General features: G+C 38.0%; 1 protein-coding gene across 10 annotated transcripts in view; it reads left to right on the forward strand.

The window, feature by feature from the left end:
- Positions 1-26,792, forward strand: part of PTBP3 (polypyrimidine tract binding protein 3) — a 60,550-nt gene that overhangs the window by 27,373 nt on the left and 6,385 nt on the right. For 3 of the 10 annotated variants that reach the window (XM_027710324.2, XM_027710327.2, XM_039389290.1), the window contains exons 8-15: positions 3,345-3,519; positions 6,715-6,792; positions 7,441-7,574; positions 9,974-10,007; positions 10,634-10,726; positions 11,274-11,490; positions 12,516-12,593; positions 13,274-14,703. In XM_027710324.2, coding sequence (XP_027566125.1) covers positions 3,345-3,519; positions 6,715-6,792; positions 7,441-7,574; positions 9,974-10,007; positions 10,634-10,726; positions 11,274-11,490; positions 12,516-12,593; positions 13,274-13,406 — 942 coding nt within the window. In that variant the 3' untranslated portion in view covers positions 13,407-14,703. Of the gene's footprint in view, positions 1-3,344; positions 3,520-6,714; positions 6,793-7,440; positions 7,575-9,973; positions 10,008-10,633; positions 10,727-11,273; positions 11,491-12,064; positions 12,462-12,515; positions 12,594-13,273; positions 14,704-22,951; positions 23,970-26,792 lie in introns of those variants that run through there. The other 7 variants (XR_005566468.1, XR_005566467.1, XR_005566465.1 and 4 more) reach the window with 6 other exon arrangements.

Here is a 26,792-nt window from a genome sequence, read left to right on the forward strand (position 1 = left end):
TAAGGTAAATTATTTATTTAACTGGATGATAATAATTAGACTAAAAAACATTAGTCAGAATTATTTAGCACATAGTATAGATAAAACTAATACTACAGTGCAGTATTTATTGAAACAATATTGAAGCAATGATATTAAAGCTAGCAAAAAAAATTACTCAGTAGCAATGGCTGTGGGCTAATATCTTGCTTAGCCTCCGAGAGTAACCTTGAGGGGCATCCACACCCAAGAGAGGAATCTACACACGTACTTCTAGAAGGGGTGTGTTAGGAGACCCTGCTGTTAAAAAGTGGGACTGGGCTTTTATAGTACAGAGTCATTGACTGTCAGTCAGATGTCTCCAAGCCAACTGTGTCAACTCAGCAGCTTTAGATAGGTTATCAGTAGGATCAGTTGTTTGTTCCTTTATCAGGTACTTTGTACACCACATCCTCACTGGTGCCAATTTCTGTCAGGGAACATTGTTCTTCCTCAGAATGTTTAACTTTGGAATTGATGACTCAGGCTGGTCTCAGCATCCTTCAACACCATAAGCAGCATGACCTCCTTTTCCATCCACTACTGATAACTTCTGCAAGTAGGGTAAAGTTCAAGCTGGTTATCCTCACTTAGGCAGAACAGCCTGATACACCATCCCACAGGTTGTAAGTGGGATGGATATCTGTTCCACTGTGGGTGTCCATGGGCTGCAGGGGGTCAGCCTGCCTCACCATGGTCTCCAGGGGAATCTCTGCTCCTCCTCCTCCTCCCCCTCCTTCTCTGACCGTGGTGTCTACAGGGATGGTTCTCTCACTTGTTTCTCGCATCTCACGTCTCAGCTGTCGCACACTGGTTTTTTAGCCTTTCCTAAACATGTTGCCCCAGAGGTGCCACCAGTATTCTCCTCCACTTTGTATAGCAGCAGATACTTTTTTTTGAAAATACTCAATATATTTTTTATGTAAACAACTTATTCTTAAAGTTTTCTTATAATGACTAAATATTTTAATTTCTAAAAAATACTGTTAATTAGTTTCCTCAGTGACGAGTAGTTTTATAATTAAATGTTGAAAGCTGAGTACTTCAGAACTTTTGCAGAAGGCACAGCACTGTTAAAATCATTGGGTTATAATACTTGAACTGTGAAGTTAAAAATAAAGACAAAAATAAAACACTTCACTTACTTGAAGTTAAGCCTGAAACACTTTGATTTTATTTATTTACTAATATTGAGGTGACCACATATTTTAAAGAGAAATAGAATCTGAAAATTTCCATTGAAGTATATAGAATAGATTCCTCTAAGTATTAAGTGGTAATTAGGATTCAGTTAAAAAAAAATTACTGAAAGATGAGATAGAATGGAACTTTTACCTTACTTTTGTTATTTAACTTGACTTTATTCTCAGCTTCAACATTAAAGGTTCAGGATATTTACGTATTTCTACTTGCACTTTAGTTCAGCAAGTAAATTCACTATATGTTCAAAAGTTAAGAATATATTGGAAATTAGTAAATGTAGTTGGATTTATAGGCTGGTTGTTAGCAATAGTATCTTTTCTTGAAGAAGAGTATTTATAATAAATTACACCTAATTAAAGATTTCACAGAAATTAAAATTTCAGTCTAAATTATTTTAAGTAATTTTGACAAACCAGTATCTTTTGAGTGGTTTTCTTCCCCCTTCATCCATCATGATTCTTTTATGACTGGTATAGGCAGAAAATACTACTTCAGTGATCTTTCTGAGCATAGCTACTCATAAGAAAATGGATTTTATGGATTCACAGGTTGGGTAAGGTTGGAAGAGACCACTATAGGTTATCTAGTCCTACCTCCCTTCTCAAGCAGTGTTCCCTAGAGCACATTGTGCAGGATTCATGTGCAGATGGCTTTAGAATATCTCCAGGAAAGGAAACTCTACAATCTCTCTGGGCAATCTGTTCCAGTTCTTGGTCACCCACACAGTAAAGAAGTTCTTCAGGTGGAACTTTGAAATCCCATTTGATAATTCCCAAGTTACCCTTGCTGTCTTTAGTTCTCATGTGAAACGGCAGCAGGAGGTAATAGTCAGATATGTGGAAAAGCCTTAGCAGTCTTTGCATTACATCTGTGATTCAAGCTCCTGGCACATGACACCTTTTTAGATCAGCAGTCAGGTCAGCAGATGAGTGCCTCTGTCCTCTTCAGCAGGGAGTTAGCCACAACAATCACCCACCCCTTCTTTTGGGCGATCTGCAGCACAGGATCCATCTGCTCTGTTGCTTCACTTGAAGTCAAGCCCAGCTCCAGGGGTTTACATTGAAAAAGAACCTTGAGGTCATTGAGTCCAATGATAAACCCAACACTGCCCAAGTTCACCTCTAAACCGTGTACCTAAACACCACATCTCCACATCTTTTAAATACCTCCAGGGGCGGTGACTCCACCACTTTCCTGTTCCAGCCTGTTCCAATGCTTGGTAACCCTTCTGATGAAGAAATTTTTCCTAATATCCAATCTAAACTTCACCTCACAAAACTTGAAACCATTTCTTCTGTCCTGTCACTTGTTACATGGGAGAAGAGAGCAACCCCCACTTCACTACAGTCTCCTTTCAAGTTGTAGAGAACAATAAGGTCCCCCCCGAGCCACCTTTTCTCCAGGCTAAACAACCCCAGCTCCTTCAGCAGGTCCTCACAGGATGCTCCAGACCCTTCACCCGCTTATGTAGGGGTCAGTTCCATGCAGTAAGAATTTCCAAATTAGTATTGGTACTAGCACCTGATATTGTGTGTTGAGTGGGAGACAAGTGAGATCAGAAACACAGAAAGTCATGTCATGCTTGAAGCTCTGTTTTGTCCAATTGGCACGAAATGATGTAATACTTACTAACTAGTGGACTACACTGGAACTGTATACAGGATGTTTAGGTAAGGATAGTAGCAGCGTAATTGTCTACTTGGTGTTTAAAACCATCAGTGACTTTAAAAACAGAGGATGAATTACTATTTGGATACAATTGCAAGGTGAAAATCATGGAATGGTTTGGATTGGAAGGGACCTTTAAAGGTCATCTAGTCCAAACCCTCTGCAATAAACTGGGACATCTTCAACTAGATCAGGTTTCTCAGAGCCCAGTCCAATGAGCATCAATCACCTCTCTGTGCAACCTATGCCATGTTTCACCAGCTTCATTGTAAAAAGCCTCTTTCTCATATCGAATCCAAATTGACCCACTTGTCCTGTCGCAACAGGCCCTGATAATAGGTCTGTCCCCATCTTTCTTATAGGCCACTTAAGTACTGAAAGGTTGCAATAATAAACTTATAACAGTGGCTGCTGCAATGTGTTTTGAATCTGAAAATGTAATTATTTTTCTTCAGTCTCTGGATGGCCACAGTATCTATCCTGGGTGCTGCACTCTGCGTATTGATTTCTCCAAGTTAAATACCCTAAAAGTAAAGTACAACAATGACAAAAGCAGAGATTTCACTCGCATTGATCTTCCTTTTGGTGATGGCCAACGAACCCTGGATGCATCATTAACTGCTACCTTTGGTAAGAAACCTTCACTTCTAGTGATAAATACACACTAAGATAATAATTTTTATGTTGCATTTATGCTCTAGTTTCATATCAAGTTCCTAGAAGGGTACATTTTGCATACATTTCTGTGTGTTAGGTCCAGTAAGATTTGTATGGAAAGCAGAAAGTCCAGCTCAAGATAACTTAATATCTGTAACTATAACATGAGGAATGCTCATGGGCAAACTCAAGGTGTTGTCAAAAAGCTGCATTTGTAAAATGATTTGGAATGGTATTATTAGTACAGGTAATATAATAAATGTTGCATATCAGTATGGTCAGTGAAAGTCATCACCAATTAACATTGGTTGCCTAAGGCTGCTTGAAAGTAAGTGTTCTAAGGGTGTTGGCTCTTATTAGAGTATATTTTAGGATAACTGCCTGCTGTAACAAAGAAAAACTATAAGAAAATTCAAAATGCCGCATTTATAAATGTTTGTAGTCACCTTCTGAAAGATAAAATTTTAGAAGTTTTCTTGAATTTTAGAAGTCACTTCCATGGCATATAGGGAGACAGTGTCTGCTTGAAGTGACACTGGAGAAGCCCTTTTGGCTTAAATGACTCTACCATGCTCATTTAACTAGCTTTAGGAATAATGCAAATCACCAAACACATTGGTCTGATGACCTGAAGTGCTCACAGTGCAATTTGAGCTATTTTAGCTATTTTTCTTTCTCTCTAATGATAATGGTTAGCAATAATACATAGGTATGAGCTGCCTTAGCTGTTGAATAGGTATCTAAGTGCTGTCCAATTGATTAGCACAGTAGAAAGGGTGGGGGAATAATTCCCTTTTTTCCTTTAGTTTTCTGTGATGGCTAGGGCAGAAACCCAGAAACTGGGTTTCGTTTGATTTTTTGGACAGTTGAGTTAGTTAGCTTAGATTAGAATAAGAATGTGAGGTGCTCTTACTACTTTCTTGGTTGTTTTTACTGCTCCCCTGAAGACAGGCTTTGGATCTTTACTTTATGTACAACTGTCTTTATACTGAGGGGTGGAGCGAGGGGGGCAGAATTTGCCATACAGCATTATAGAAGTATGCTGTTACAGGTCTAATATATTCTGATTAATTAGACTTGCACTATTTGAAATGTCATTGGAAGGGGAAAGTAAAATTAGAATAGATTAAAGATGAGCTTGCAAAGATAACTGTATGCTTTTGTAGGATAACACATGAAAGCTGCTCCATTTCCTCCCCTTCACTCTTCCAAGCTTCTCATTTTTATATTACAGTTTTCATTTGCTATAATAGTAAGAACAACAGAGGTGCTGTATGAAGAATAGTCTGATGTCTGTACCAAAAAGTGTTTATAGTGAAATCACAGTGAAGCAGCTGCATAGATACTTTTCTTTTAAGAAAATAGCTGTAGATGAGGAAAAGCATGCTTCTTAACCTTTCTGTCGGTGGTGACAACATGTATATGTTGTCATTGGCATGTTCTGATAGACTTAGTTACAGAACATGAGAAAAAGATGTTGTGAGTCATGTCAGCACTTGCACTTCCTGTGTTATTACTAGTGGATGTATTTTTGATGGAGAATTATAAGATAAAGCAGGTAACTATCAGAATAATACTTTTTTTTCCTAGACTTGAAGTTGTCTTAATAGCAAAACTGAACTGCTCTTGAAACTTGTTTCTCTCTTTTTTTCTATTAAATTTTGGTTTTGTTGGAAAAGACACTGTAAAAATGCAGATTTTGTGAATATTTTGCACATAAAGAGTTCTTTCACCCAGTGAGCATAAGCACAGATACATGAAGTTGCTTGCTTTGAAAGCTAGCTACTAGCCATGAAGCAAATGATTTTACACATTAAAGAAAAAAAAAAAGGCCACAAAGAATTCCAGATCTTTCAGCATTAGTTCAGTTTGACAATTTTTACATGCCTGATTTTGGTATCAGTGTGCAACATGCAAGTCTTATTTGGCAGAATAAAAGCTGTTTATCTATTTCTTTGTTAATGTTCCATTACCATTTTTAGGTTGTGAATAAGTGATTAATAACTGTGTTGCCAGAACTTGTCAGGATAATGCACCAGTACATGTATTTCAAGAACAAAATTACTTGCTTTGGTGTGATAAATGTATTCGGTTGTTTGTATGAAAGACACTTTGTTGCCACAGATAAGAGTAGGTGTAATGTGATGCAATATTCATGAATACTTGATCTTTGGTGTTTGTTCCATTTGTCGCTTTTGTAATTCATAATGGATACTTATGGTATTGTATCATACATTGTATCAAGGACCATTCACTAGTGAATGTGGCTGTATTTTAGTCAATGGTGGAGGTTTGAGTAGTAAAACAGACATATTACCAAGCTTGTAGGATGTATTTCTTGATTATACATGTCCCATTTTAGAGAAAAAATGTGGTGTTTGCTAACGTATGAAAGAATCCACAACTCAGGCTTGTACCTAATTGCCTCTTAGAACACAAGTTTTTCTGCTGCCTTGGGTAGCACTTAACTCCACATACTAATGTGGAAATCACTGAGCCATCTTTGAGGCTGGGACTGTCCATATGTTGCTATTCCAAATCTGTTTCATGGTTGTGATTTCCAGAGGAACCATAAAAACCACTGATTATTTATGAAGTTATGCAAACTGGGAAAGTACATCTCTTTAAAAAGCAAAATACATATACTTTATGCATCTCAGCAGCTAGTAAAATTCAGAATCTCAGATCAGTTGTTGTTGTTTGTCTTGTTTAGCTTATACTCATTTTAGAAATGTCAAGGAAATAGTTTTATCTTAACATTGCAAAACATCTTTGACTATATTTACTTCCAGCAATTTCTAGAATGCATGTCCATCATGTGAATAAAAACTGTTGAACACCACAGACATATTAACTTTATTGGATACTAGTCTATGCTGTGCTTTCCTATTCAGACTTGTCTACCTTATGTTTTGCCCTAACTTCATTTTAGAGAGGGACATTGAGGCTGATCAGAATATTTGCCTTCAAAAGTGTCTGAAAATTGTCTTTGTAAAACATAGAATCATGGATTTCAATGAGAGATTTTAATGCAAATGTTTTATAAGATGTGTAACGACAGACAAAATCAGAATAGCAACACTGGCAGCTGACTCTGAGTCTTGAAACCTCTTCTGTTTTCCAAAACTTTTAAAATCTCTTTAAATTAGATGTGTCTTCTCTCTCTAGCCACTCCAAATACGATATTCCCATCATATCCAGGGGCTGCTGGATTTGCCCAACCCTTGGGCTTTCCTCAAGGTGCTGGTAAGTTTGTATTTTCTAAAAATGTGATATTTGTAGTTATGGCTAGTGGGCTACTTGAATACACCTGTTTAAAGCAAACTGTTTTCAGATATAGCAATCAGAACACAGTATCCCTTTGAATAATTCTGATTCTCTTTCTCATATAACTCAGTAAAATTACTTTCTGTAATAAAAAACATTACTGATGTAGTTTATAGTTTAATAAGAAATTAAATGCCACGATAAATATAACCTGCAAGAGAAGAAATTAAGCATCTATTTTTCTAAGAATCATCAGACTTTAATGATATTCAATGCAAATACAGGAAGTCTCCCCTTTCCTGGCTAGAAAGTGAGAAATAAATAGTTTTTTAAACTGAGTGATCTTTTCCTTTCTAACACAGGATAAACTTTTGTGCTGAATTATTTTTCTTCTTTCTTGAACTGTAATTTGTGTCCCCTTCTGTTTGGGTCTGTTTGGGTAGCTGAATATTTCTTCATCTCTGAAAGGGAAGCACTTCCTGCTTTATTGGTCAAGTACTATTAATAACTAAATTCCTTAAAAGCATTTTTAAATTGAATATTGATGTTTTTGCCAAACATAACCTGGTTTTGTCTTCTTTCTCTTCCACTTTGAGATGTCAAGTGATGCTCTTTATACCCTTCCAGGTATTTCAGTTCCAGCTGCTCCTGGAGCACTTGGTTCTCTCACAATCACCCCGTCAACAGTGTCTGGACAGATTCCTGGTGTTACTGGTATTCCAGGAAATTCTGTTTTACTGGTCAGCAACCTCAACCCTGAAGTAAGTTTGATTAGTGGAACTGATGCAAGTATCACCTTGTACCAAAAGCCAGAATCCTTCTTGGAAATGGATGTTAGCTGAAGGAATAAGAGAAATTCTTTATGCTGCTAATATAAAAAACAGGACAGCTCTATACTTGTTTGAGGTAGTTTGTAATATTGATGAGGTTGAAAAACTCTGGCCATCTATGTGCTGCTTTATCTGTAAAGAGGGCAAAGGATTTTTCATTTATTAAAAAACAAGGAGTTAGAAAAAAAGAAGGGAAGAGAAAAGGAGGTGAAAGCATGCCAAATCAAGTAGCTTTCTAAACATGCATAGAATCTTTCTAGTTTTGCAACTTTTCCCAGGTTGGAGAGGAAGCGCACAGGTATGCTTTGCTATTGACATCACTGTACATCTGTTTTTAAAAGTGAATATATACACATGTTCACTTTTCAAAGTACCACACAGATTTTGATTTTTTTCATATGTTGGCAGTAAAATTACCAAGGACAACTTGGAAAGTTATTTTTGTAGTGGAAGTGACATAGGCTATTCTATAATCTTACTCCTGTTAGTCAAATATTACAGACTGATCTGTGCTTAATTAAAAGCCATGTACATCTTTTAAAAAAAACAAAAATCAAGCTCTACCAAGGCCATAACTTAAAATACAATTCTACTTGATTGTTGATAAGCAGTCCTATTGCAGCAATGTAAAATTCTTGTTTTACACACTCAATACATTTACTTAACCATAAAACTGTTAAAATTAGAAGTGATGGCAAAATGGAAGTTACTTTCATATTCTGAGGTTTAAAAATCTGTTGACCAGTTTCTTTAAGTAATTGTTTTGTTCTGTTTTTGTACTAGCAGCCAAATTCCACGGTAAGCATCAAAAGAAACAGCTGCAGATAGGACTGTAAGACAAGTCACTTTTTCTTTGATTTGTCAACACATCCTATCAGTGAGTTTCTGATGATGGCTGTGGATATGCTTTCTGCAGCTGATTATTCAAGATGATTCTCTGAATCTTAAAAGAGTGTGTTTCTTAAGAATAAGCATATGTCAAAGATAGGTCAGAGCTATTTTTAGGACATTGCTCCTTTACATAATACTAACCACATCTAAGGAGTCATGTAGAACTTTGTGATGTAATGCATGTTACAGTATCAATGCATTAAATAATGCTCGACTTCTTAAAAGGTGTGAAATAACTATGTACAACAACATTAATTGTTGGAAATATATTTTGTGGCAACTGCGTAACACTTGTCCTTCAGTAGTGGTTGTCTGAGCCCTGTCACTTCTTTTTCTATGTATAGAAAATCTTATTGAGCTTATTTCAATTTGTATTTCTCCCCATTGCAGAGTTTTAGTGTGCACTTGAACATTTCCTTGCGACTTTTAAATTACCTGGCTTTGTCTTCCAAACACATTTTTTTTTTTTTTAGAAAAATATTGAGATCTCATTTGGATAAGAAATTTCTTAAAAACACCCCTCCATGCTGAATTAAAATATTTAGGCCAGAAAGATAAACTCTTGACGAATTTAAATTTCACATTGCTAGTAATTGTTCTCTATTACTAAATGCTAACGATAAATGGGTATGGGCTTGCACTTAGGCTGCAGTATCTTCCTTTTTTGAAAAATTCAGATATTTTGTTACACATTTCAAATGTTGTGAGATAAGAAGGAATAGGGCTAGAGGGTGTAAGTAGTGCTTCTGATACCCAGGTATTTTTAATACTGGCAAAACTTTTACTCAATTGAATAAATTTTGGTTGTATTAGGATGTAAATGATCTTCTTTGGTGCTTGGCATACAAGAATTTAATTGAACAGCTTCTGTTCAATCACAATTTAAATACCACTTTCTATACGCTTCATATATAAACAGTTAAACTGTATGTATATCACTTTAGAATGTCACAGTCATCACATAAAGGAATGGGGACAAAATTGAAGACAAAGCAAGCACATTTTGAAGCAACTAGGTTTGGTTTCATAGGTGTTGTCTGCTGTTTACAAAATAAAAAGGAGTTCTTGAATGTTCTTTTCTATTTTTAGTTCAGCAAATGTCTTTCATTTTTTCAGGGAATGAGCTGCTAGCTTAGAATAAGTTCAAATAATGAAGCTACTTAAAATATTAATAACTTCTGCAGCATGACAGACTGAGTCTTGAGTGACGAATATGCATGAGCTGAAGTGTTAGCTTGTTTAAGTATTTCACATGTGCATTGCAAATATATACTAACAAGTACATTGTAGTTATTGCAGGGAATGGCTTTTGGAGAGACAGGTTTAAGTATTGGTATGCAGTATTTCTTCCATTCTTTTTGTTTACCATACACTTATGGAATAGATGTCTTTATTTGCATGGCTTTAGAAATAATATACTCATTTTATCATTTAAACAGGCCATCACACCATATGGACTTTTCATCCTATTTGGTAAGATATGTCAAATATCCCTTGAGAAACCACAGGGCTAGCATTCTTTTTATTTATCTGACACCTGCTGGTTAATTCAAGCTTCATTGTTTTGTCCATATCCAAAAAATGCACAAGAGAATACACTGGTTTTAAAATTACAGTAATTTGAGTCAGGAGTTATAGGCCACAGATACCAAAAAAGGCAAAAGATTTACAGTGTCACATGAATTTCAGTGTGTGGTCCAGTTTGTTTACTACAAAAATGGGAAGACAAAGTAAGAGGAAAAAACAAATATTGCATCAGAGGAAATGCTGTATAGAATTGGATCATACATTAATTGCAGGGGACAATGTTTGGCATAGTAGTATTTTAATAAGCCTCCGTTAAGGGGACTTTGACGACTGATTAAAAGCTGATTAAAAGCTGAACATAAACATGCAGTTTTATGACTAAGATCCTGGGGGTTTTCCTCCATTTTGGAGCCTCAGAAAATAATACACAAACTTCAAAACTGTCCTTCATACTAATATTCTAACCAAGCTGTTGAATGAGATGATTATTTTTTGTAAATCTAATGTTAATCAAAAGAAACAGACTTGCCCTTCTGCTGCTATGAAAAGATTTCCTTTCTGTATTTCCACAGGTGTATATGGTAATGTACATCGTGTGAAGATTATGTTTAAGAAAAGAGGAATTGCTTTGGTTCAGATGGCAGATGCAACCCAGGCTCAATTAGGTATTGATTTTTAAGGCACAGTTATGCTTCAAACTAGCATGAGCATAATATAAAGGAAGAATTTGCCCTCTGTCAGTGACAAGCATAAACAAATTCAATCCATCATTGTGCTGGATTACTACATACAAACTTTTCCTTACTTATGTTGATAATACTCTTAGTGGTTTAAAAACTAAGTTCCTGTGAATCTCAATCTAGTAAATGTTAGAATTAAAACATCATACAATTTTCCCATAGTTTGTCTTAATAATACATCATATGATTTTCCTGTAGTTCATCTTATATCTAGCTATTTAATAATAATCAACTGTTCTTTATTGAAATGATGTTTTGCATTTTTGTTGCATTTAGACTGGAGATTATATTACATCCTTTTATTTGTTTTAAATATAATGTTGTGGCATAGCCCACCTGGTAGACAAGCAAGTTGCAGTTTAAATTTAGAATGTGAAATCTGGCACTGAATAGAAAACAATATTAGTATTTAAAGAATCGTTTTTTCTTCCCCTCCATTTATTCCTGTTCAAATTAAATTTCCACTGGTTAGCTATCAACCACTTGAATGGACAGAGGCTTTATGGAAGGGTCATGCATACTACTCTTTCAAAATATCAGACAATTCAACTTCCTCGTGAAGGGCAAGAAGACAAAGGTCTGACAAAGGACTATAGCAATAGCCCTTTACATCGCTTTAAGAATCCTGGCTCTAAGAACTGCCAAAATATTTTTCCTCCATCTGCCACCCTGCATCTCTCCAACATCCCGTGAGTATCTACATGTATGATTTTCTTGAAGAGATGTTTTTTAGGTTGTGTTCTTAAGTTACAAATTTTGACATAAGCTTTACATTCCCCTGGCCTTCATTCTGCTATGGGTCATTCTGCTGTATAACTAACAACAAGTGAATCCTTTAACTGTACCTTTTTTTATCATTAGCAATGAGGATAACTGTTTGAATGATCTTCTTTATGAGTTTTAATCAGTTTACATTTTCTTGAGAGTATGCTTTTGTTCTTTTACCTATTAAGTTCTGTGTTACAAATTTTCACAAAGATTAAAGACGTGTTTTGAGATTACGTACTGGAATTACATGACAACAAATCTGTCATTGACATTGTTACTTAATATAGATACAGTTTTGAATAATTCTTACACTTCTAAAAGAGTAATTTCTACAGAATTCAGACCTCTTACGTAGAGCGGAAGTTGTAAAAAAAAGGTGTTAAGAATGGTGTTCTTTAAGAGTGAAACAATCTTTTTTTAAAATCTAGACTGTTGTCAACAATGTATGGAGTAACAGCCAAACATAAGTTTTTACAGGCTTCTTTTGTTTGGCAGCTGTGCAGGGAGGGAAAGGAGGAAACTGGAATTATGTCCAAGTAACAAAGGAAATTATAAGACACTTAGAAAATGGCTTTTTGAATAAAATAAAAAGCTTCAGAACTGAAAATACATGAAGCACAATCACTCAAATTTCAAGATGAAATGTATTCATGAAGGTACTGATTAAGATCTTAAGAGAATTTTATGCAATCTGAATTTAACTGAGAAAGAAATGGGCTTGGATGAAAAGCAGCAGAGTGTAGCTGAAATAATTTTGTAGCACAAAGGCAAGTTGTTTGGGCTGAAGTGTTGACAAAGTTTGAGTTGGTGGAGATAGTTTTTGCTGTTCAAATTTAATTTAGAAGCCAAGATTGAGATCTCGATATTATTATAGAACTTTGTGCTCTTCTACAAGTTGAGAGGGGCTTGTTTTGGTTTTGTTTGTTTGTTGTTTTTTTTCAATTAGGCCTTCTGTTACTGTTGATGATTTGAAGAACCTTTTTGCAAGTAAAGGATCTACTGTGAAAGCCTTCAAATTTTTCCAGTAAGTTCTCTTGTAAAATTGCTGAGCAAGCTTTCATCCTGGAAGATGGCTATTGCTTTTTTGTGACGTTCCATGTATTTATAACTATAGGCAGAATTCCATGTACATATACGTATAGGCAAAAGCAGTGACAATTTTAATGAAAATTTTAATCTTAAAATTTTAAATGAGATGCTATGTTATCATAATTAAATCAAAAATATGCACCCTTTGGACAAATATATGTTCAAAGTAAAGTAAGTTTAAGAAACGTAAATGCTTACTTCTTTAAAAAATGCAAGCTGAATATATGTGAAATGTCATATAAAAGATGATAATGTCTCTGCTCTAACACTGATCAAGGTTACTTGGCAGCATTATTTTAGCACAATCATACCGGCTAGAATAATCCCATCTATATGGACAATACAAGTGTTTCCTAGAGGCCTTCAAGCCTTATTTTGACCCAGTTTTTTGAAGTCCGGTGTTATGAAAGAATGGCATGACTCTAGGCCATTTTTGCAAAATTTATACAGTTTTGTTATCTTTGCATTTTAGTAGGTGCATAACTAGTTCTGACTCTTTTGCTGTACAAGTGTTCAGTGTGTGTGATATGGCTGAAAACAACCACTTATGTGACTCTTCTGTGTTGGTTAGTGAAAATTTGGTGAAGATTAATAATGGTTTTTATTGTACTTCAGGAAAGATTGCAAAATGGGTCTTATCCAACTGGGCTCTGTGGAAGAAGCAGTTCACGCTCTCATTGAGCTTCACAATCATGACTTTGGAGAAAACCAGCATCTCCGAGTTTCCTTCTCAAAATCTACAATATGAATTTTCTGTGCACTTTCCTTTTAATATAGTAAAATCTTCAGAGACTGAGAAAGCTGAGACCAGCTCTGTCTCTTAAAAGAAGAAGCTCATTCATACACAAAGAATTAGGTGATGATTCTGAATTTTCTGATTCTATCTGCAAGTATGTGATCCATAGAAAGATTATTCTGTGAAATAGCTTTAGCAACAATATTTATCAAATTTCCTACTTAAAATTATATTTTGAGAACATCCTTTATGTTTTTATTCTAAATTAGCCTTAGAAAACATTTTAGAGTGCTTTCACAATACACCAAACAAAGAGTATTATTAACAAAATGGTAAATATACTCTACGAAGATTAAACACTAATTTGAATGCGAAGTAGCGCTCGGGTTTCTTGAAGAAAAGCAAGCAGTGACTGTGAGTATCCTCTAAATAGTATTTATGTTACCAGGGTGTGGATTTATACTTTGGCAATTCTTTACAAATAACTTGTGGCATATTAATATAATACGTAAATAAATTACAGTAGCCCGGCTTACTCTTTGGGGGTTCAAAGCCAAATCCTCTTTGTTCAAATGAAACAACACCTTATGTACGGGAGTTCAAAGTAACACGTGACTCCTCTGACCAATCACCAGGGGTACCTCATTTTATCCATGTTCATGGGAGTACACTTGGACTTCATTTCCCAGGATGCCTCATCCAGCATCTTTCCTGAAACCCGACTCCTACAATAACTTGTTTATAAAAATAAAAAGTCTGTGCTGTTCCTACAGATTAAATTATTAGAGGAAAGGCAGTGCCTTTTCTTTGTGGAATAAAAGATATTTCACAAGTTTCTTCAAGTTGTAGGATCAGACATTTAGGTTGATTTAACCGTGGGATGGAAGTTTGATGTCCTATTTTTACTATGAAGTGATGGGTAATAGTACTTTGGAGAATATAAAACAAGAAAATAGTCGTGATTTAAAATAAATTTTTGCATTTCTCTAAATAATTGTTTACAATCTTATGGAAACTATTCAGGTCTGTGATGGTTTGATAGGTTTTAAAGAAGTTATTTTTGTTAAGGTTATCTTTGGGGGCAGAAAAAACCCCACCTTTAAGAGTTTTTTTTACCACTAATGTCTAATACTTAAATAAATGTGTATTTACCTTATTTCTTATTATGTGCCTTATATGTGTGTATTATACAATAGCTTAGAATGTTATCTGAACTATCTTGAAAAAATATTGTGAGCTTTGTGATAATTCTCTTCTTGGTCTTTTTAAAAATGTTTTCCTTGATACTTAAAGATATATTTTTTCTTTAGGTAATTCTCTGAATTCTAGTTTCTTGTGCTTTTTTATAGAGATTCGATATAGGTGGTAATAAGGTTTAACTCACTATGTAATCGCATAGGTGGTTCTTTGAATTTACTTAGTTGCAGTTGTCTGATGACAGTTCTTTGCTAAAAAAAATTCACATCCAGAAAAAATACACTAAAAAACCCGAACAAACCTACATAGAAAGGCCAAACAGGAAATTCACTTCAGTTTCTGGACTTTATCTTATTTTTTGAGGGGCATTGGCTGTATTACAATATTCTCTTTTGGGTGTCTGCATCTTTTTTTGCAGAATCACAGAATCAACCAGGTTGGAAAAGACTTCTGAGATCATAGAGACTTTGACCCAACACCACTCTGTCAACGAGACCATGGCACTAAGTGCTACATCCAGTCTCTTCTTAAACACCTCCAGGGACAGTGACTCCACCACCTTCCTGGGCTGCCCATTCCTGTCTGATCGCTCTTTCTGTAAAGAATTTCTTTCTGATGTCTAACCTAAACCTCCCCTGGCACAGATTAAGACTGTGCTCCCTTGTTCAGCTGCTGGTTGCCTGGGAGAAGAGATCAAGCCTCACCTTACTCCAGCCTCCTTTCAGCTAGTTGTAGAGAGTGATGAGGTCTCCCCTGAGCCTCCTCTTCTCCAGGCTGAACATCCCCAGCTCCCTCAGCCTCTCCTCATAGGGCCTGTGCTCCAGTCCCTTCACCAGCCTTGTTGCCCTTCTTTGGACACTCTCCAGCACTTCAATATCCTTTCTGAACTGAGGGGCCCAGAAGTGGACAAGGTGCAGCCTAACTAGTCTTTGGTAACTATGTTTCCCTCCTTGTCCAACAAAGAATGGAGGTTCTCCTTGTCCCTCCTTTTGCTGTTGATGCATTTATAAAAACGCTTTTTGTTGTCCTTAACAGAAGTGGCCAGATTACATTCAAATTGTGCTTTTGCCTCTCTAATTTTCTTTCTATATGACATAACTACATATGACAAACACTTCATGAGTTGCCTGCCCTTTTTTCCAAAGGTGATAGACTCTCTTTTTTTCCCTAATTTCCTGCAAAATCTTCCTGTTCAGCCAGGATGGTCATCTTTCCCACTGGTTCACCTTTGGGCACATAGGGACAGCCTGCTCCTGTGCCTTCAAGATTTCTTTCTTGAAGCATGTCCAGCCTTCCTGGACCCCTTTTGTTTTTAAGGGCTGTTTCCCAAGGTACCCTCTGAACCAGCCTCCTGAATGGGCCAAAGTCTGCCCTCCGGAAGTCCGAGGCTGAGGTTTTGTTGACATCCTTCCTTACTTCACCAAGTATTGAAAACTCTATCGTTATGTGATCACTGTGCCCCCGACAGCCTCTGACCACCACATCTCCCACGAGCCGTTCTCTGTTTGTAAACAGCAGGTCTAGCAGGGCCCACCCTGGTAGGTTCATTTATCAGCTGCAACAAGTTATCCTCCATACACTCTAGGAATCTCCTAGACTGCTACTCTTCTGCTGTGTTGAGTTCCCAGCAGGCGGGTTAAAGTCACCCAGAAGAATAAGGGCTGGTGATTTTGAAACCTCCACCAGCTGCTTGTAGAATAATTCATCACCCTCTTCATCTCAGTATTGAACTTAAAGTAATAGAATGCTATCATTCTTTCCTTTGTAAGTATGAAAAAATATTTGATACTGAATGTTGATTTCTCTTTGGGGAACAAGCTGAGATGCAGTTAGGTTTGGTCTTGAATGTACAGATGAATATTACTGATTTCTGATCATATTTTGGAAAGTTAACTTTCACTTTAAGATATTTTTCTTTCTAGAATTTCCTTTTAAATAAATTAATTTTAAGTAAATTTAATTTTACTGTACCACATTTTAAAGAGGTATTTCTTTCAAACATAATGTAGTGGGTTGACCCTGGTCAGATGCCAGGTACCCACTAAAGCCACTCTCTCCCTCTGCAACTGGACAGAGGAGAGAGAGCTAAAAAATGAGCTAAGGATTCATGAGTTGAGATAACGGCTGGGAGAGGTCAGTTACTGATTACCTTCACTGGCAAAACAGACTCAAAGTGGGGATAGTACTTAAATGTATTACTAACAGGATCAGAGCCAAAGAGTGAGAAATAAAACAATCTTAAAAACACCTTCGCCCCCCCTCCTGCCTTCCGTGTTTTCCCCCAGTGGTGCAGGGGGATGAGGAACGCGGGTTACAGGTTACGGTCAGTTGTTGTTTCTGCCACTGATCAGAGAGGAGTCCTTCCCCTGCTCCTGTGGGGGCCCTCCCACGGGAGACAGTCTTTGATGGGCCTCTCCAGTATGAGTCCATCCCTCGGGCAGCAGTTCTTCCCAAACTGCTGTCCCGTGGGTCACTCCTCCATGGGGTGCAGTCCTTCATGAACGAGCTGTACTGACGTGGGTCCCCCACAGGGGCCACAAGTCCTACCCAGGATAAACCTGCTCCAGCGTGGGCTTCCCTCTCCACAGGCTACAGGACCTTCCTCTCTGGCAGGACCCTGCTCCATCTTGGGGCTCCCACGGGATCACAGCCTCCTTGGGATATCCACCTGCTCCAGCATGGGCTCCTCCATGGGCTGCAGGGGCACAGCTGCCCCACCATGGTCTGCACCACGGGCTGCAGGGCCTCAGATCTGGTGCCTGGAGCACCTCCTGCCCCTTATTCTGCACTGACCTTGGTGTCTACCTCGTTGTTCCCATGTTCTCACTCCGCTCTTCCCTGGCTGGAATTCTTTCTGTGCAATACCTTCTGTTCTTAAAAATGTTATCACAGAGGCATTACTGTTACTCCTGATTGGCTTGGCCTTGGCCAGCAGCAGGAAGTCTGTCCTGGAGCCAGCTGGCACTGGGTCCACCAGACAGGGGAAGCTTCTAGCAGCTTCCAACAGAAGCCACCCCTGTAGCCCCACCCCTGCTACCAAAACCCAACCACAGAAACCCACTACACATGGCATTTATATACTTTTAAATATTGCAGAATTTGTTTCAGCTGTAATGTTTTGCCACTCATTCTTGTTGTTTTTTTCATTAACTTGTATGAATTGTATGACTTTATCTTTCTAGAAGAAAGGCTATGTTTCTACCATGATGTGAGTATTCTGTAGTAAAGTTTTTCAAATTTTTTCTCTGAATTATTTTTGCAAAATCAGCCAGATACTCTAGCTTGCTTTCCTTTAATGCATGTTGGTTAGAGATGTAGTGTTAAAGAAACTTTCCTGTCTGACCATCCAGGAGCCACTCAGGCAGTCACACTTGATCTACCTGAGCTGGGATTGAGGACCCTTCCCAGCTATACACCCCACACTCACACAGGCAGACCAGGTTTTCTGACTGACTTAACCCCATGTTTCCCATGGCAGAGTCTGATATCTTGATCCTTAAAATAATTTAATATTGGTGCAATAACATAATAACATCTTGAGCTGGTGTCTCTGAGGAGGGACCTTGAACAAAGGAACCCTGGGGTTTTATACCCTCACAGTCTAAGGGCACAAAAGTCTGGGGGTCCTTGGCTCCTTCTGTGTCTCTGTGTCCTTGAGTGTCTGGTCCCCTGGCTGGGCCACAGCTCCCTGGGCCCTTTGTTGTGCAAAGGGTTGGCAGTTCATGGCCTCTTGCCTCAGGCTCCCACCACTCAGAGCTCAACCTACAGCTCCACTGCACCCCTGAGCTACCTGCACTGAATGGGTTCTTCAACAGTAGCAGCCAATCTTATAAAGATGGTACAAGACCTCTATACCGCAACGGAAGTGTGCTATTGACAGTAGATACAATGCTGACTATACATATGTAACTAGGAGAAGTGCTGTACAATGCAACTGTGTAAATACGCAGAAGGTACTATGTACTGGAAAGTTCAGTTGGCTTAGGAATAATATACATGTTATCTTTTGGGTTTCATATAATCATGGAGTGGTTTGGTTGATTCTTATCAGGTTCTTATAGGCCCACCTCTCCATCTGTCCGCATCTCTCTGGATAATATCCCTTCCTTCCAGTGTGTTGACTGTACCACACAGCTTGGTGGTGTCAGCAAACTTGCTGAGGGTGCATTCAATCCCACTGTCTTTGTCACCAAAAAATGTGCTAAACAGGTCCAGTACCAATACTGACCTTGGTGGAACACTGCTTATCTCTGGTCTCCACCTGGACATTTAGCCATTGACCACAACTCTTTGAGTGTGACCATCCAACCAATTCCTTATGCACCTAATGGTCCACCCATCAAATCCATCTCTCTGTGGCTTAGAGACAAGGGTATTGTGTGGGACAGTGTCAGATGCTTTGCACAAGTCCAAGTAAATGACATCTCTTGCTCTTTCCTTACCCACCACTGCTGTAACCCTGTTGTAGAAGGCCACAAAACCTGTAAGGCATGATTTACCTTTAGTGAAGCTATGTTCACTGTCACCAACACTTCCTTTTTTTCCATGTGCCTTAGCAAAGTTTCCAGGAGGATCTACTTCATAATCTTGCTGAAAACCGAGGTGAGACTCACCGACCTGTAGTTTCCTGGGTCTTCCTTATTTCCCTTTTTAAAAATGTGGGCTATGTTTCCCCTTTTCCAGGGAAGCTTTAGCTTTCATAGAATTTGGCTCGTTGGACAATCACTCCGTTTTCCTTCCAGGCTCCATGTAATTTCTTCCACCCTCTGTAGGCTTCCGTTTTGCATTTGAGTTTGTCTGGGAGCTCCTCGTTCACCTAACACCATCCTCATGTTTTTGCCTGGCTTCCTCTTTGTTCGGATGCATCACTCCAGGGCTCTGTAGAGGTGACCTTTGAATATCAACCAGCTTTCTTGGGCCTCTCTCCCCTCCATGTGCTTTATCCCATGGCACTCTACCAACCAGATCCTGAAGAGGCCTTCAGGAGTCTGCTCTCCTGAAGTGAGGGTAGTGAGCTTGCTGCACACCCTCCTTGCTGTCCTAAGGATATTGAACCCCACCATTTCATGAACCTTGTAGTCCAGGCTGCCCTTGACTTTCACATTTCCCTCCTTGTTGGGAGAACAAGATCCAGCATAGCACCTTGGCTTCTCTATCATTTGGAGAAGGAAGTTACCATCAACGCAACCTCCTGGATTGCTTATGCCCTGCAGTGTTGACAGATACTGGGATGGTTGAAGTCATGAGGACCAGGGCTTTTGAATGTGAGGCCACTCCAATCTGTCTGTAAAGGACCTCATTTGCTTGGTCTTCCTGGTTGGGTGACCTGTAGCAGACCCCCACTATAAAGTCACCTGTTCCTGTCCTGCCTTTAATGCTGAGCTATAAGCTTTTACTTAGCTCCTTGTACATCCCCAGGTGAAGATGCACGTGCTCCAGCTGGTCGTTGACATAGAGGGCAACAACATCTCCTTGTCCACCCTTCCTGTCCTTCCTAAAGAGCCTGTGTCCTTCCATTCCAACACTCCACTCTTTGGAGCCGTCCCACCATGTCTCCATGACATGCCAATGAGATCATAGCCCTGCATCCATGCACACATCTCTAACTTCGCTTCTTTATTCCCCGTCTTACGTGCTATTGCCTTGAAGTTGGGACCCCAATGAAGCTGACTTATTGGCTAGAATTCCTTTTTGTTGTTCTTCAGGTGCTTTCCTGCTGACCTGTGATCCCTCTTCACGCTCTGGGCATCTATTGATGGCATCAAACTGGTAGGACTGGGATGGACTGAGGTTCCCCTCCCTCTGGCACCTTTAGTTTAAAGCTCTCCTCACTAGCTTGGTAAGCCTGTGACTGAAGTTGCTCTTCCCTTTCTCTGACAGATGGATCCATCAGCCCCCAGTAGACCCAGTTTCTCAAAGCAAGTCCCATGATCCAAGTCAAACTGGGCACCAGTCCCAGAACCATTTGTAGATTGACTAGATTTAGCTGGCCCTTTCAAACAGCTCTCCTTTGACTGTGAGGATTGATGAAAAAACTACCTGCAGAGACTTACATTTTTTTTTAATTTAAGAAAAATCTGAGTGGGGATATTTATGATGTTTCCTTTTTGGTTTTGTGGCACAACTGTTGTGTATCTTTTTTGATTCTTCTTTTTCTGCAACTGAATTATTCTTGTCAACTTACTTTCAGATTTGTGTATGTCTTAAAGATGCTGCCTGTTAGGGAGATCTGCTTTTACAGGATGTGCAGACAAGCTTCAAAGCTAACTGTACATCTTAATGTTTGCTTAGCAGAATGAAGGCATTAGTTAAGGCTAGTTTTTCTTATGGGATATTCTGCCTTGAATAATTAAAAGCACAAACATAACCCCATCTTTATCAAAATGCACTGATACTGAAGGTTTGTGGCAAAAGGAATAATTCTTATATTTTGTGCTTGACTCATTAGTGCCTGGCTGTAAAAGCATAGTTGCATCTCAGTTCTTGATTCTCTAAAACATATTTTAGCAAATCCCTTGATATCTGTGAAAAGAGCAGGATTTGGGAAAGAATGATATTATTCTACAGATTCTTACAGTGATGTAGGATCGAAAGGAACCTCTAGAGGCCTTAATCCTACCTCTTATTCAGATTACGGACAACTTTGAGCAGTTGCTCAGAGAACTGTCCATGTAAATTTTCAGTGTTTCCAAAAATGAAGTTTTCACAAATTCTTTGTTCCTGTGTTTAGCAGTCCTTACTGTGAATTTGCTTCCCTAATATGTAGTTAGACTTTAAACGTACTGCATCCTATATAGGTCTGTTGCCATTTAACCTGTTAACTGTGTAACTCCCAAGAAGATTCTGGCTTCATCTTTTCTATACTGTAGCCTTGAGTTGTTAAAGATAGGTTTATAATTTCTTTAACATGTATTATTAATTTCTGTTTAAATCATTTGTGAAGTACCTGATAATGTGCACAGTGTAACCTGGAATTTGTACTCTAAAACACTAGTAGGTACTGGAAATTGCTGATGTAGGTACTGGAAATTGTAGATTTTTTACTCCCCAGAGAAGTGATCATAGCACCAAACCTGACAGAGTTTGAGAAGCATTTGGACAGTGCTGTCAGGCACATGGTGTGACTCTTGGGGTGTCCTGTGAAGAGCCAGGAGTTGGACTTGATGATCCTTGTGGGTCCCTTCCAACTCAGCATATTCTGTGATTCTATGACTGTGCCTTTGTTTATGTCATGGTCACAAATAAACTCTGGGTTACCTCTGATTCCATTTTTTTGGATGGATGCACACTTGGTTCAAAGTGTAATAAGGCCTTTTTAACAACCCAGGAGCAGCTAAGTGCCTTTTCAAATGATCCTTGGTTTGTTGTATAATGGTAAAACTTTTGTTTCTTTGAATTTCTTCAGAAGTCTGTAAATATCTGAACAAATTTCCTAAACTTTGATAATTTAACTCAGTTGCCTTGTCTGCTGGTTCTCAGTTGCTCTGTTGTTGTGTACTGATAGATTGAGATCCTTCTTATGCTGAAGGTATTCCATTTATCTATGGAGATTTGCCTATAGGTGACATTTTCTGATTACAGATAGCAAACTTGTGTTTGTATGCCAGAAAATCTATTAGTGTTTGTTGATAATACTGCCAGTGAGGTTTATGTGATCAGTTATATTGCTCTCCTCTGATTCATGTCAGTAGGAAAGTGATAAGTTCTTCTTTTATAAGGGATGTAGATCTACTACTTGTCATTTTATGCTGCTATAGCTTATACTTCTGTTTTTCAAATGACAGGTCAGCTGCTTACAAAAAGCATTGTTTTGCCTTAACCTTTGACTGTGGTATGTTGTTAATTAGATCAGAACTACAAGACTTATTATTGTTGCTGTTGTGCTAAAAGGATGCTGGTCAGATTGCACAGAATTTTTTTCTTTAAATTAACTTTATCTTCTGAGATTTTGTTTGCTGTATACAAGACTGTTTGCCTGCTCTTTTTAAAGCAAATCCTAACAGTTAGAGTGGAAAATTTCTGAGGTACTTAACTTCAGGGTTTTATTACCAGGGGATGTGATACAGAAACAAAATTGTACCAAAGTTTTTGTGCCTTCAGAAGTTTTATATGTAGGGTTTTTCATATCTGTTGCTGTCTTAATTATAATAAATATATTTCCCCTTCTGGAAATTGTATATTTATATTGTTAGAAATTATTGTTGTCCACTGACTATATATGAAGTGAATTACCTATATGAAGTGAATTACAGCTGTTTCAATACAGATTTAATTATCCCCCTGCCTTTTCCATTGCATTTTTTTCTTTTGTACTGCAATATGCAGGAATCCAAGCATAACCCATGTATTTCCAACTTTAGGTAATAATAACAGGTACCTGGAGCAGTCCCAAAGAAAAGAAATAGTTGAAGGTCTAAATGAAGAAAGCTTTTACCTTGGCAGACTAATGTCTTCACTGTAAGCAGTTTCTCGGGTCTCAGAAACTCTACAATATTCATGAGTGGGAAGCTACCATGCATAAACTTCCTTCTAAGCACTTTCCATTTAATTTTGAATATGTTTTACACTTACTGCAAAAGTTCACCCTGGAACTGCAGCAACACAAGACCAAGGTTGTTAACCAAGCAGATTCTTGCATCAATCAGAATGTCATTTCACTCTCTGACCAAAGACTGTTCTAGTTTTACTGAGACATGTGAAAAACCTTTTTTCTCTCACACTCCTTTCTGATGGGAAGACCCAATGCCAAGGGGACTTTGTTTGAGACTTCTGTTGGTGATTGAAACAACGGAAAATGAGATTGTAATGTGAACCAAATGGTGTGAGATAAGGCAAAAGGTTAATGGACTACTTTTAGTACTGTATTCAAGACACAGAAACATGTCTAAGAATTGCTGTCATTCCCTCATTTTACATGATCTGTTCATAAGTGTTCCCTTTCAGTTTATAAAAATGTTCATCTAACACAAGAAAATACTGTAAATATTTGTAACATCATGTTTTGTTTTGTTTTTTTTTAACCTGGCAAAAAAGTGTTTGGGGGAACAAATGGGAATGTAAACTGTTTTTATATAAAAAAGATTGTCTGTATATTTTAATAAGCAACAGCTTTCATTTGTAAAGTATCTTATGGCATTGCTTGAAAAGTATTCCATATCTGTTGAGATGACTTAAAAACTGAAAGAAGATATAAGATGTATTAAAGAAACCTATTTTGGGACTGTGTAGTGCATGGTGAATTTGGTTATGCTGTAATATATTCTGTTTGTTTAGGTTAGTGTGTTTTCTGATTATTTAGTACCTATACCTAGCTCTTTTCCTAACTAGTTGTTATAGCATGTCTTTTAATAAATGTCATTACAGCTGTACTCTCTTAAATTCTCCTGTGTTCTTGTCTACTGCTTTGGGTTTTTTCTTATAATTGTGCAGTTAATAATGTCTTATTTTCATATCAAAAGTATTTTAAGGAGGTTAACGCATATCTTCAACAACAAGTACACCTTTCCCCTGTGTAGGGCAGAAGTTCTTATTTTCAGTGGGATGAAAATCTATTCTGCAACTCAGAGCCAATACCGCATCTGGTGACTGCTGTGTTCTTTGAGGCGGGGATGTGAGACATCAGTGATGACAGACTTGGGGCCTCATCTGTGAGAATTCTTTTGTTTTCTCTTTTACCATGCTGTACTCTTTGAGCATTAGGATTCAAATTCATATTATTTGCACAAAGATTTAAAAAATTTAAATAGCAGCCAAAAAAGATGGTCTGCTTTCAGCTTCCTGTTTCTCAACTTCTAGATTGCATTTCTTTCAGACTCCTTTGCTTGTCCTTCTCTGTGTTACACAGCACTAGTTTAGACCCTTTTATTCTGGTATCCAAAATTCAGGGCTGCTGGTAAACAGACATTAGTCTAAAGCAATAGATACAAATATGTGGGTGATGTGGGGAGTGCAGCCCCTCTTTCTGATCTAAAATTCTCAGCCAATCTGGCAGGCATTTTATTGTCTGCCATCCAGTCCAAGCCTAGCACATCTTGAAGAATCTGAAGTCTCGTGTATATACTTCATGACTGCATGTGCCTCAAGACTAGGACTAGAGCACTCAACAAATTTAGTGTAAATTATGCTATTACCAATCTCTGAATTTAGAGAAATTGTTGGGAGAAAAATCTAATTCAGTTTAGACTGAATTGGCAGCTTTCAGCAAAATACTTATTCTCTAAAGACTAGATATGAAGTCCCCATGTGTAATTCTTGATTTTGTCCTTGATACTTAAATATTTGATGAGCATTCTGGGGAAAGTGCTAGCTTTTGGTGGCCAAAATCTGGCCTCGTATTTTTTGACCAAGTCTGCCTGAGAAAGTGTGATAGAATTCCTGCCTGTTGTCTTCTCCCCCTCCTCCCTAACCAAAAAATAAATCCCATCTTGAATTCTTGTCAGCTGTTGTAACCCTGTAATGTAATCACAAGTGATTTTGTTTCCCTAAGCAGTTAATGTAAGTGTTCTTCTTGGGAAATGAAAAACCGCTTGTAATTAGCATAGACATAAAATTTTTGATATCTGTAAGCTGAAACAGAAAGGGCAGTAACTGGTGAATTTGCCAACACGTAAGATCTCATATGGTTTGAATCAGTCCTAAATGATTTCTCTCCAGCCCCAGGCCTCACCCATTTACAGAGCTGGAAAGAAGATAATGTGTGCTTTAAAAATAAAGATTTCCACTTGCATTTTCTTAAGTGCACTGAGATATTTGTATTTGAGTTATTCAGCATGTAGCAGGTGAGTACAAGGACATGTAAACAAAAGATATGAAAGTGGAAATCATATGGCAGAATATGTAGGTAAAAGAAGACATGGGACCTGTAGAGGTTGAGGGTAAAAGAGACTTCAGAGTAGTGAATCCTCACAGAGACCATTTCCAGACCAATGCTTTTGCTGTCAAACATAAACTCATCACAGATGCTGCAAAATCCCGAGAGAAACAGTCCACTGACAAGGAGAACTCTTTAGAGTAGTGTTAAGGTAGCAATATGAGTTGCCTGACTCCTGAAGAGCTCTTCTAAGGAGAGTAATACTTTAGTCTCAAGTTATATTTGCTGCTTAGTCTAAGCCAGTTCATCAGAGTAACCCTTTTAGGCCCTGTTTTTCTGTTTCAAGTGCAGCTGGTCAGCATACATTTGAGAGAATCAGAGCTTTTAATGCAAGCAAAGGCATACCTTCTGTAGTACCTCCATTAAATCTACTGTGTAAAGTGTTTTTCTAGCTGTGGTTTAACTAGGCCTTCCAGTATATAAGTACAAGAAGGCTGGAGAGGGACTTTTCACGAGGGCTTGTAGCAATATGACAAGGGCAAATGGCCTTAAACTGAAGGAGAGTAGGTTTAGATTAGAAAGAAATTCTTTTCTGTGAAGGTGGTGAGGCACTAGAACAAGTTGCCCAGAGAAGCTGTGGACTCCCCATCCCTGGAGGTGTTCAAAACCAGGCTGGATGGGGCTCTGACTAACCTTGTCTAGTGGAAGGTGTCCCTGCCCACAGCAGGCAGATTGAAGTAGATGATCTTTAAGGTCCCTTCCAACAACCACCATTCTATGAATAGTTTCTCTTACATGTGTGTATTATTTGTATGATGAAGGGTCTGTAATAGTTTTTATTGGGGGTTTTGTGGGGGGGGGTTTTCCCTCCAGAGCCCATCTTTGTCTGAACAGCCACATTACTCAATGCTTGGAAACTTTTTTAAAAGCAGGCAGACTAAAGGATATTGCTTAATGCTGCAGGCTTGCAGCTCTGTGGTTGGATATGGGTTCTATTTCTACCCTGCTATGGTGCTACCCAGCACACACCTAGAGAATATATTTGCAAACACTGTTCAATGAGTATCACTGCCTGTGAAAATAAAAATGATGCTTTTTTAAAAAATTTGATCTTAACACAAAAAAATGACACAAGGCTAAAGAAATTAAGATAACTGCTATTCAGTGCTATGAATTCTGTCGATGATCTGGGAGCTACTGTCTGTAGCTCCGTGAACTATTTTAGTCAACGCAACATGGATGGGTGCTGGGAGGGAGGGTTGTGGGTTCCTTTCTAATTAAAAACTTTCAGTTAAGAATTGACAAAACATTGAAGTCAATTTACTTCTACAGCTTTACTTCTTACCAAAGAACATGGCAATGTCACTAGTTGATTTTTCAGCATTACTAAC

This window comes from Pipra filicauda, unplaced genomic scaffold, assembly GCF_003945595.2.
Source record: "Pipra filicauda isolate LSUMZ 115617 unplaced genomic scaffold, ASM394559v2 scaffold71_size5581439_pilon, whole genome shotgun sequence".
Classification (NCBI taxonomy): domain Eukaryota; kingdom Metazoa; phylum Chordata; class Aves; order Passeriformes; family Pipridae; genus Pipra; species Pipra filicauda.